Source organism: Cnephaeus nilssonii (assembly GCF_951640355.1).
Source record: "Cnephaeus nilssonii genome assembly, chromosome: 5".
NCBI lineage: Eukaryota > Metazoa > Chordata > Mammalia > Chiroptera > Vespertilionidae > Cnephaeus > Cnephaeus nilssonii.
The window spans coordinates 32,856,042-32,867,457 of NC_137076.1; the positions used below are offsets into that span (position 1 = coordinate 32,856,042).

Sequence of the window (11,416 nt, forward strand, 5' to 3'; positions counted from 1 at the left end):
ACAGACTTCTCTGACAGAGAGGAGAGGGGCTTCCTGTGGATAAGAGCGAATGAATGAAAGAGCACCAAGGGAGGCGGGAGGCAGGCAGGGGGTCAGCCTCCATCGCGAAGGCCGGCACTGGTTGCTGGGACCCCTGGCCGAGGGTGTGGGGTCGGAAACAAGCGGCTGTTTGCAGGAGGACTCTTTGTGAAATCCCCGAAAGAGCCCAGCCTCAGCGGGCTGGTGACCGAGGAGGACATCCGGTTCTACGTGCAGCAGTTCAAGAAGTCCGGTTTCAGGTACGCGGAGTGGTGCCCGGGACACGGGAGAGGGCCTGTCTGCACGAGGCTGCTGTGCTCTGATGCAGGACAGGCCCGATCCCCCCCCATCCCCCCCCCCCGCCCCCGCGGCCCCTGCTGACCTGCCTCCGGGGTGGGAGGCTCACCATCGGCTCTAGTTGGGGATGGCTCACCTCCCTCTACCTTATGGGCCCCCTCAGAGTGGATGCTTTTAACCTTTTTTCAGTCACGACCCCTCCCTGTGAGACTCAAATGACAGTTCTGAGTTCTTTCTTCAGAAAAATACCGACACTCAAAAACTGCATACATTTTTAGGGGGATTGGAGACCCCTCTCTCTTTTTAAACAGCTTTGTTGAGCTCTAGCCCACATACCATAGAATTCACCCTCTGCAAGCGTCCAGGGCAGTGGTTTCAGCCCATTCACGGAGCCGTGCAGTCATCACCACGGTCCATGTCAGGACGATTTCATCGCCCCAAAAAGAAACGCCCTTTCCTTGAGCAGTCAGCCCTCCCCCACTTCCCCTCCACCCCCTAGTCCTAGGCAGTCACTGCCCTCCATCTCCACGGATTTGCCTGCTCCGGACCTTTCACATAAATGCAATACAGTGTGCGCCTTTGTACCTGGCTTCTCTCACTTAGCTGGTGCTCGCTCTCCGGGTTCTCCATGTTGTAGCAGGTGTCCAACCTCATGCCTTTGGCTCAGACCTGTGTTCACGCTGATGTTCTGGGCCTCTGCTCTGGAACCACAAAGAACTGCTCCAACAGCCCCTTCCCTGCACAGCCCTTCGAATATTTACATGTTGCAAATCTTTGATGCTCATGGTTTCTTCAAGGATGTTGCAGTTCACCACATTTCCATCCTTCTTCTCTCCCTCCTGCCTCTCTCCTTACACTTCCATCCTTTACTCCAACCCAGGGACACAGCCAAGCCCTGGGCACTGCCCTGGTCAGCCCCGCCCCAAAGTCCTCTATCCTATAGCCTTGGCTGGGAACGCCTGTGGCCCCCACCCTTTAGCCCCAGCATCCCTTGCACCACCACAACCTACAACAGTGATGGTGAACCTATGACACGCCTGTCAGCACTGACACGCGTAGCCATTTCTGATGACACGCGGCCGCTAAGGTGGCCACATGCCGAGGATGAAACATTTGCTGCTCCTGAGGATGAAACGTTTGCGAAATAATGTTTTTCCTCAAAGTGACACACTACCTGAGTTATGCTCAGTTTTTTGGCGAAGTTTGACACACCAAGCTCAAAAGGTTGCCCATCACTGACCTATAACCTTCCTTTAGCTTTTTTTGCTGCTTCTTTGGAGGCGGAGACAGTTTAAGAGTCTCAGGTTTGAGGACAGATTTGCTCTGGAAGGGAGCATAGAGATCATGTGGTCTCACACCCTCCTTGTTCAGGAGGGGAAATTAAAAGTCCCAAAAGGGTATGTGGCTTGTCCAAGGTATTCCCAGGGCCTAGAGCTGTGAGACCCGAGACCACCAACCCCGACTAGGCTCGACTAGGCCCGAGGACTGGGAGAGGGTTCTAGTCCAGCCCGGAGCCACCCTGGCTGCCCCTGAGGAGACACCTCTGCACCACCCCCTAAAGTCCCTTTTCCAGGGGTTTCCCAGGGCAGGGGAGTGGCCTCTGGATGGTGAGGGCGCTAAGCAAGCTCCCACCCTCTTAGGTGACAGCCCGGGATGACATGGAGAGTCCTGGGGGCCGGCTTCCGTGGGACGGCCCTCTCCACACACCCTGTCCGCGAACCCCCTGTGTCCCCAGGCCCGGCACTTCGGCACGACTGTGCTGGGCTCAGTCCTCTTTCCCCCAGAAGCTTGGCTCTCCCTGGGAGACGGGTGCCTGGTGGGTCCGCAGCACAGTCATGGACTAAAAGCTTTCCTCTCTTTATTCCCTGATCTGCCCCCGCCCCCAGGGGTCCCCTAAACTGGTATCGAAACATAGACCGGAACTGGAAGTGGGGCTGCAAAGGCACAGGACGCAAGGTGAGTGCTGGGTTAGTGTTGCTCCCTCCCCCATGCGCGCACCCCCAGCCCAGCTTCCCATTGCCCTGGGTCCGAGCTGCGGTGGGCAGAGGCCTGCTGGCTTCCTCCTCTCTGTCCTCTTCCTCTGGGCTTTTGGAAGGGTTCCTCAAGAGCAGGGGTCTGACTGGGTGACTGCAGCATCCGTCTGGGAGGCCCAGGTCTCCGGGTGGTGCCCAGCTCAGGGCAGCGGATGGTCCAGGGTGACTCCCAAACGGTTCACTGAAGGAGCATCAGGTGTTCTCAGAGAGGCGGGGCCTCGCCTCGGCCTTATCACGTGACCAAGTCAGTCCGTGGCTCTGTTTCCTCGTTTGTCCAGCAGAAGATGGTTTCCAATCTCTGGGTCTGCGATGGGAGTGATGGGGCCCCCAGTATACATTCAAAACCTAAGGGTAATTGCGATTTCAAGGTCCTCGCTCACTTGGGAGCCCCGTCATCTTGTTGACTCAACTGTGAACACCCTCTATGTGTCGGGCACTGTGCTGGACCACGGATTTTCCAACAAATAAAACAGACGAGGTCTCGGCCACACGGGTTCGTCTGGCGGCAAACAGCACAGAAAGCAGTGGCTAAGAGTGGGCTGGGATCCGATCCCTGCGTGGCCTTGGCCAACACACTTTAACTAGTGTGTTCTTTGCTTCTGCTTCTGTAATTTGGGAATGACAAGAATGGCGCCTACCTCTTGGGGCTAACCTGTAACGATAACATGGGTCAATGCACTTAAAATGCGTAGAACAGTGCCTAGCACATACTAGTAGTTCAATGAATGCTCCTTGTCATCACTCTAATCTGTGATTGACAAAAATTACAAAACTGCAGTTTGATGGGCAAAATCTCTCAAAGTGTGGATGGACATAATGTCAAAGATTCTGAGGAGGCGAACCCTGATGGTGCTTAAGTCGGGAATTCCCTTCTACAGTCACGTTTCAGATCTCCCTCCTCTCCCACCTCCTCCCATGCCCCCACACCAGTTTACATTTGACTTGGAACATTCTAGAGTTTGCACAGCCCCACAGCGGCCTCCGGATGACTTTCAGCACCAAAAGCATGTTTGCGGGTCTCCTGGTTCTCATTTGGAGGACGGGGTTGCGGTGAGAAGCACATGGTTCCGCATGTGGGTAAAAAAATAGTGCAAATGTCTTAGTCAGGGACAGACTGAAGCTGTTTGAACAATAATGGCAGCCTGAGAGCAAAGACTAAAGGGAGGCTTCCAGGGCCTCTCCGGCCCCTTTGTCAGTAGATATCAGAGGTCGTTTTGCTGCCTCTCCTGTCACGTTGGTAACAGCTGTGGCTGGCCCGTTCGCTCTCTAGAGTCTTGGCTGCCCTTTTGAAGCATCCATTTAACTCAAAGAAAAGGAATACTGATCTCCATGCAAGGGCATTGCTTCCTTTCTTGTCCCATCCCACAGAGTGGGCCAGCCCAGGCATTCTTACACGCACACGCACACGCACACGCACTCACAAGCCCCTGTTGGTCACTGCACTGCTAAGTTCATCTATATGAGAAAACTCAGTCTTCTCCTTTACTTTCACACAACACATTTCACTTTTGGTCATAAAATGTGTGAGGGTTTTCCCCCAGCAGGCAGTTCTCTGCAATATCAGCTGGTGTCCTACACTTTAACTACTAAATTCTAGCACTATCTACCCGAGGTAGCATCATAACCCACAGGTTAAGGGTTCAGTCCTACAAGACTGCCCCCCACCCCCGACACACACACATACTTCAGACACCAATCGTAAGTCCAGTTGTCACCTGTGCTTCTGACCAACCAGCTATAGATCTGAGGCTCCCACCACCCCTCCTGGTTTGACCACTGTTTGCTAGAGTGGCTCACAGAACTCAGGGAGACTCTTACACCCACAAGCTTAGGAAAGGAGGAGAGACAGGACACAGGTGAGCAGCCACGTGGAGAAATACAAGCGCGAGGTCTGGGAGGGTGTGAGCGCTGGAGCCTCTGTCCCTGGGGAGCCGAGTGCCACCCTCCCGGGCACATGGGTGAGTTCCCCAGTGGGGGCGCTTTCCAAACTCCATGCCACTGAGGTTTTTATGGAGCTTCCTCAGGTGGGCACGATCAGTGGCTCACTCCATTCCAGTCCCTCTCCCCTCTCTAGAGGAGGGGGGCAGGGGGTGGGGGGCGCTGAAAACATAAACTTCTAGTCATGGCTTGGTTTCTGGTGACCATCCCCCATCCAGGAAACACCCAGAGTTGCCTCTTTAGAACAAAAGATGCTCCTCATGGTCTTACCACTTGGGAATTTATAAGGGTTTTAGGAGCCCTGAGTCAGGGGCGGGGTCAGAGACAAATATTAGATGCTCCCAGTGCTCCTGTCACTTAGAAATGCCCAGGGATGCCCGGCCAGCATGGCTCTGTGGTTGAGTGATGACCTATGAACCAGGAGGTCATGGTTCAATTCCTGGTCAGGGCACATGCCCGGGTTGTGAGCTCGATTCCCAGTGTCGGGTGTGCAGGAGGCAGTCGATCAATGATTCTCTCCCACCATTGATGTTTCTATCTCTTCCTCTCCCTTCCTCTCTGAAATCAATAGAAAAAAAAAAAAAAAAGTCCAGTCCTGGCCGGTTTGGTTCAGTGGATAGAGCGTTGGTCTGTGGACTGTGAGGTCCCGGGTTTGATTCCGGCCAAAGGCACATGCCCGGGTTTCGGGCTTGATCCCCACTAGGGGGCGTGCAGGAGGCAGCCAATCAATGATTCTCATCAATGATGTTTCTATCTCTCCCTTTCCCTTCCTCTCTGAAATCAATAAAAAAGAAATATATATTTTTAAAAATGTCCAGGCATTTCAGGAGCTCTGTGCGAGAACCCGGAGGCAGAGACCAATACATTTTCTACCGTCGCACATCACTCTCCTAGATCTCCAATAAGGGTGATGCCTCCTTCAGGCCAAGCGTGCCAGACAACCAGAGCCACAGCGCGCTGCTGGGCTCCTCGGCGGGTGTCAGTAGCAGGAAGCACGGAGCATGACAATGAAGCACGCCTCCCTGCCCCAGAGGAGGGAAGACCTAAATTGTGGAAGGTGCAAGAAGGGGACATTTTCCCCTTTTCTGGCTGTCACCACCTCCTGTCATCTCTCCCCAGATCTTGATTCCAGCCCTGATGGTAACTGCAGAGAAGGACCGAGTGCTTGTTCCGGAGATGTCCAAGCACATGGAGGACTGGGTAAGGGCGGGGCTGCCTGGGGCCCCGGCGTTCGTCCTGGGCGGGAGAGGGCAGGTGTCCCCGAGGAAAGAGGCAGCTGAGGGCAGACTGGGATATTCTCATGAACCACTTGCTGGACAAGGGCTTCCTCAGTAGCATCACTGTCACCTCTTGGGAGCAACAACATGCCTAATGCGTCCTTTTCCTTGCACCAATGCAGTCTCTCATTCATTCACTCGCTCCTTCGTTTATTCATTTCATGGGCTTGTGCTGTGCCCTTAAATGTGTTGGGACCATGTTAGATGCTGAGAAGGTTAAGATGAGTAAGATACGGACCCTGCCCTATAGGCGCTCACTGTTCTGCAGTTAATCCCATACTCAACCCAGGCAGAGAGCGAGAACCCGGGGACGAGACAGGGTGTTGAGGCGAGGAGCATGCATGCTTGGAGAATGGCAGGAGCTCCATGAGGCCTGAGGATCTTGCTGAGCCCTCTGGGCCAGGCTGAGCTGTGTGGGCCACAGGCCTGAGAGCCACCGGAGGGGAGTGATGAGATTGGAAGCTCCCTCTGTTAAAAGTGTGGAGGTTGGTAGTGACTGGGGAGGCCTGCAGTGGGGTGACCGTGAGCTGGCTAGCTGCTGAGAGTGGCCCGTCCCCAGTTGGCTGTGGCCTTGTCAGCAGCATCAGGCACAGCGGGGAGGGTGCGCGTGGGATGCTGCCACGTGTGGGCTATGGATCCAGCCCAGGTGCTGCGGAAAGCTGTGAGCCCACGGGCCTGTCCTAACCCTTGAAGGTTTCTGTAGAAATTCAAGATCTCCAGCTGGTCCGTTCCAGCCCCCGGTAACTGACTGCTAACCTCGCTGGGTGTGTTATGCTTCTGAGAGGAGAAGGGCATTTCCCCAGCCTCTCCCACACGCTGTCAGGGTTCAAGGCTGTGTCGGGAAGAAACCCATGTCCCAGCTGCTGCACTGCTGCTCCCTCTCGGTCCTGGGTGCTGGCTGCAGTGGCCCACTGTGGGAGTTCAGGTTCCAGAGGGGAAGCCAAACGGCCCTGCGTGCAGACCTCCCGCGAGACAGCCGGAGAAGGGGATGCAGTCACATCTGCATGGCGAGAGCCAACAACAAGCAAGCACCTCCCAGGCAGTGAAAGGGCTGAGAACTAACGATTCTGAAGGGAGACAGTTGTGATGAGTACAGGTCAGCCCTGCATTTGAGTATCACCTCAGCCACTCTGTGTGGCCTTGGGCAGGTTCCCCAACCTCTCTGAGCGTTCCCATTACCGCACAGGATTATGGGTACGCTTCAGTGAGACAATGTATGTAGAGCACCCAGGACATAGCACTTGCTCAATAAGTGGTTATTCCTTTTCTAAACAACTCAGTTTTTCAGGGCGGGGGCTGGCCTATGGGGAGCAGAGGGGACGGTGCCTCCTCACAGGGGCCCCCTTACACGTTGCACTAACCTGAAACCAGACCCACGGGCACTCTGCCATTTACCTTTCTGGCCGGTGTTTTCTTCCAGATCCCCCACCTGAAAAGGGGACACATTAAGGACTGTGGACACTGGACACAGATAGAGAAGTAAGGAGATGGGGCCCCAGGGCGGGGCCATCGGGACTTCCTGTTCGCCTTCAGTGAAGGCCTTCCTGGGCTAGCCGTTCACCTGTGTGAGGTGAGCGGGTCCAGACGGTTACGAATCGTCTTTCGTTCCCTTTCCAGGCCGGCCGAGTTGAACCAGATCCTCGTGCAGTGGCTGGAAACTGATGCCAGGGACCCGCCAGTGGTCTCGAAGCTTTAGGGTGTGCCGTGTGCCAGCCCCTTCATCTGCTGGGCTGCCGCTCTTGGCACCAAGATGGGTCTTACCCGCACCTCTCAGAACCAGCAGCCTGGTTCTGAAGGGTGATTTTCTTTAAAGGAAGTGAGTAAAATTTGACGTAATTGTAGATACAGGAAAAGGCTACTAATTCTCTGGGCACAAATGTATCACTTTCTCTCTAAGGATGATTCGTGTTCTGTGAGGGGACAAAGGGGATGGCTAGGGGGTGGCTTCTCTTTGACTAGGCCATACTTTGGCAGCAAAATCAGCAGGTAATTTTGAAGCATTTCCACAGAGATCGGAACTCTTTCGTTGAATAAAGCTAAACAACTGTGATCCCGCTGTTTTGGGGAGGAGGAGTTGTTCTAAGAATGTCCCTCTGGCCTCATCTGGAAGCCACGTCGCCCGCCCACCCTGCTTCCAGTCCCCTGTCTCCTGCCCAGTCCTGCCACAGCGGCCTCCTGACGGGTGTCCGTACAAGGTCTGATCGGAACGTTGCAGGGCCTCCCCGCTGCTCCCCACAAAAAGCTCGTGCTCTGCCTGGCCGTTCTCCCCCTGATCAGACCCCGCTGATCACTCCCCGATTCCTAACGGCCCCCCAGCATCACCGAACTGAATCCCTGCACCCACCACACTGATCCTCCTCGACCTCCACCTGAGCAAATGGGTCCTTTAGCGTGCAGTGTTCCCACCTGCATCTCCCCCGCCGAGACCCCAGCTGGGCTGTGAGCCCTTTCTCCCTGCCCCCAAGCATGGTGTGCTCCCAGATGGCTGCAGACCTCCCTGGCTGCACTTTCCGTAGGGAAAGCTGGGATGGTGGGCTTTCTAAGCTGAATTATGAATCGTGATGAGCATAAAGTAACCAGGCCAAAAGGATATGAGTGTCCGTGTGTGTATAGAAAGCAAGGGGAAGGTCAGAAGTGGTCTCAGCCGTCATCAAGTACCCTGTGTGCCTGGAGCCTTACATACACGACCTCTATGCTTCCCATCTCACAGAGCCGGAAATTAAGGTTCAAATAATTGGCCCAAGGTCCCTTGGCTAGTTAGAGGCAGAGCCTAGGTTCAGACACACGCTGTCTGGTTCCACAGGCTGAGCTCCTGTCAAAAATCTCCTTTCTAGCCCTGGCTTGTGTGCTCATTGATTAGAGCGTGAGCCCATGAACTGAAGGATCATGGGTTCAATTCCCAGTCAAGGGCACATACCTGGGATGCAGGCTCGATACCGACCCTGAGAGCAAGAGGCAACCAATCAACGTGTCTCTCACATCAATAACGTGCTCTTCCCCTTTCTCCTTCCCTTCCACTCTCTCTAAAAAAAAAAAAAAAAAAGTTAATGGAAAAAATAGCCTTGGGTGAGGATTAACAACAACAAAATCTCCTTTCTAAGTCTGGAGTCAGATGATCTAGATCCGGCCTCTGGTCTGCCACTTACCACTGTGTGACCTTGAGAAAGGTTTCCTGTACCTCAGTCCCCTCCCTATAAAAGGGGACACTAATTGTACCAGGCTCACAGGTGGTTGTGAGTATTAAATGGGTTACTGTATGCAAGGCCCTGGGATGGTGCCTGGCACAGAGGCGGTGCTACAGAAGCATGAGCGCTAAGATCTCTAGTTTATGTTCGGACAAGGCCTGTGAGGGCTTTAAATTCCCAGCTCCACCACCACCACCTCGTTCCTTTTGTTTTGGAGAATGAAAGTGCTCATTGAAAAGGCAAATACGTGACCTGGGGAATGACTACACAGGCCACGTAACATTATTTCACCAACATTTTTCTAAATAATATGTCCAGACTTATTCGTAAGGGAGCAGTTGGAACAGAGGAGAGGGGAATCTCAGAACATCCTTCATTACAAGAAGCACAAATAAGCAAACTTGTTGGCCCTGATTATCTCAGTGTCAAATATTCCCTCCAGCAATCCCCGTAAACCATCGAAAGTGCCCCAGAGGTGCCACTCTTTGGGCAGATAAGGGTCAAGTAAGTCAAGTCCATAGCATTGCAACAAAAACATCACCAGTCATGCAACATTGAGGCCATCAGGATGCGAGACTGGAGAAAGGCTTTGGGTTATTCAAGAAAACTCTAGGAATGTCGGAGTTCTGTTTCCCCTGCTTTGGGGCCTCCGGGCACGTGTCACTGCTGCGGTTGTGGGGCAAAGGGGACAAGGACGATTTTCGGATGCCATTTTAAGTACAGCTTGCTGAGAGTGTTCCAACTGACGTCGTTATAAAGTGCTACTTTTATGTCATGTCTACTAAAGGCATAAATAACAAATGTATTCGCCTCTGCTAAGGGAAATGGCGTTTTGGGAAGAGGCATGGCAGACCCATGTTCTCTCTTACCCCACACACCAGTGGGGTCACGGAGCTCCCCAAGGGAGCCCAGATCACTTACAGGTTCCCCCACACGTAGTGGCTGCCAGTTAGTGCCCGAGGTTTCCAGGAGAACCGTCTTCTAAGAGTGAGTCTGTTAGAACAGAAGGGACCAGAGCTATTTGTGTCCCTCTTGGGGTATAATGAACCCATGGTTTCCCGCCCTGAAGTGACTCCAAGCCAGCGTTCACCTTGGTCACACCAATGATACCAGGAGCACCAATTAAAAGCAAACAATGGTCAAAATACATAGGTCAGAAGCTCAAAGTTTTTTGTAACAAGAATCGGTTGGGAAATACAACACTTTGCTGTTCCTGCCACACATGATCAAATATTTTTTACCTCAGCAATTGTGGACGTTTCTCCCAAGTGCTGGCTACTGCACCCAATTGCTAATTGCCTCCCCTTTTAGACTGTAGGGCCCTTGGGACCAGACTACCTGTCTAGGGGGTTCATCCTTGGTCCTACCCAGCGCGGCCTGGCATTTTGGAGATGCTCGTTAAATGTTTGCTGAATGAATGAGGGAATGAAAACATGAATGAATGAATGAATGAATGAATGGGAAAATGCGTTAGTTCCTAGTCTTGACTTTGTTTTCCTGCTGGGGGAGATGGATGGCCAGCTGTGTGGCTTTTTCACTGTTCCGAGCCGTGGTGTATCTCTCATTAAGACTTGGGGCGTAGCTGCTGACGTGCACTGAGAAAGAGAGGGCAAACAGGTTCCACACATCTAGGAATCTTTGCTGGGATAAACTGCAACGTACATCAACGGGTTTCTGCTGCACGAAACACAAATGCAGTAGTTATTTTAATAACACAGCTCACAGCTGAAGTACTTAACAATCACTGTAGATGTTCAACTTTCATGTTTATAAGGTCTGAGTGGAATCATTTTGTCAGTTTACATAAGCACATGTCATATTTGCAATACAAGAGTTTTGAGGCTATTTATTATCTATTTTTGAAAGAATACCAATGATGTTTCTTCTCCTGTAAGCTCACTTTTTAAAATTGTGTTAAAATGTACATAACATAATTTTTATCATTTTAACTATTTTTAAGTGTGCAGCTCGGTGGCATTAAGCATATTCACATCGCTGTGTAACCACTACCACTATCCATCCCCAAACCCTTTTCATCTCCCCAAACAGCAACTCTGTACCCATTAAACAGTAACTCTTCATCCCCCGCCCACCAGCCCCTGGCAACCCCGTGCTACCTCCTGTCTCTGAATTTGACTACTGTGGCTCCTAAAAGGCTCCTTCGTATAAGTGGGATCACGCAGCAGTTGTCTTGTTGTAACTGGCTTACTTCCCTTAATATAAGATCCTCAAGGCTCCTCCTGTGTCAGAAATTTCTTTTTAAAACTGAGTGAAGATATATATGCCACATCTTATTCAGTCGTCTGCCGGTTGACACCTGGGCTGCTCCCACCTTTTGGCTGTTGTTAGTACTGTTAATGCTGCTATGAATATGGGTGTGCAAACACCTCTCCGAGTCTCTGCTTTTAGTTCTCCTGGGGATATGCCCCCAAAATGGAATTGCTAGGTCATGTGCTAATCCTATTTTTAATTTTTTGAGGAACCGCCATACTGTTTTTCATAGTAGCTGCACCAATTTACATCCCCACCCACAATGCAAAGCGTTTCAGTCTCTCTGCATCATCACCAACACTTGTTATTGTGTGTGTGTGTGTTTTATAAGTCATCCTAATGGGTATCTGGGCATCTCACTGTGGTTTTGATTTTCATTTCCCTGATACTTAGTGGT

General features: G+C 52.3%; 1 protein-coding gene across 1 annotated transcript in view; it reads left to right on the plus strand.

Moving 5' to 3' along the window:
• Positions 1-8,078, plus strand: part of EPHX2 (epoxide hydrolase 2) — a 64,279-nt gene extending 56,201 nt beyond the window's left edge. Inside the window, exons 15-19 of the mRNA XM_079771178.1 lie at positions 176-278; positions 2,202-2,271; positions 5,406-5,486; positions 6,984-7,042; positions 7,181-8,078. Coding sequence (XP_079627304.1) covers positions 176-278; positions 2,202-2,271; positions 5,406-5,486; positions 6,984-7,042; positions 7,181-7,259 — 392 coding nt within the window. The 3' untranslated portion in view covers positions 7,260-8,078. The remainder of the gene's footprint in view (positions 1-175; positions 279-2,201; positions 2,272-5,405; positions 5,487-6,983; positions 7,043-7,180) is intronic.
• The last annotated feature ends 3,338 nt before the right edge of the window (positions 8,079-11,416 follow it).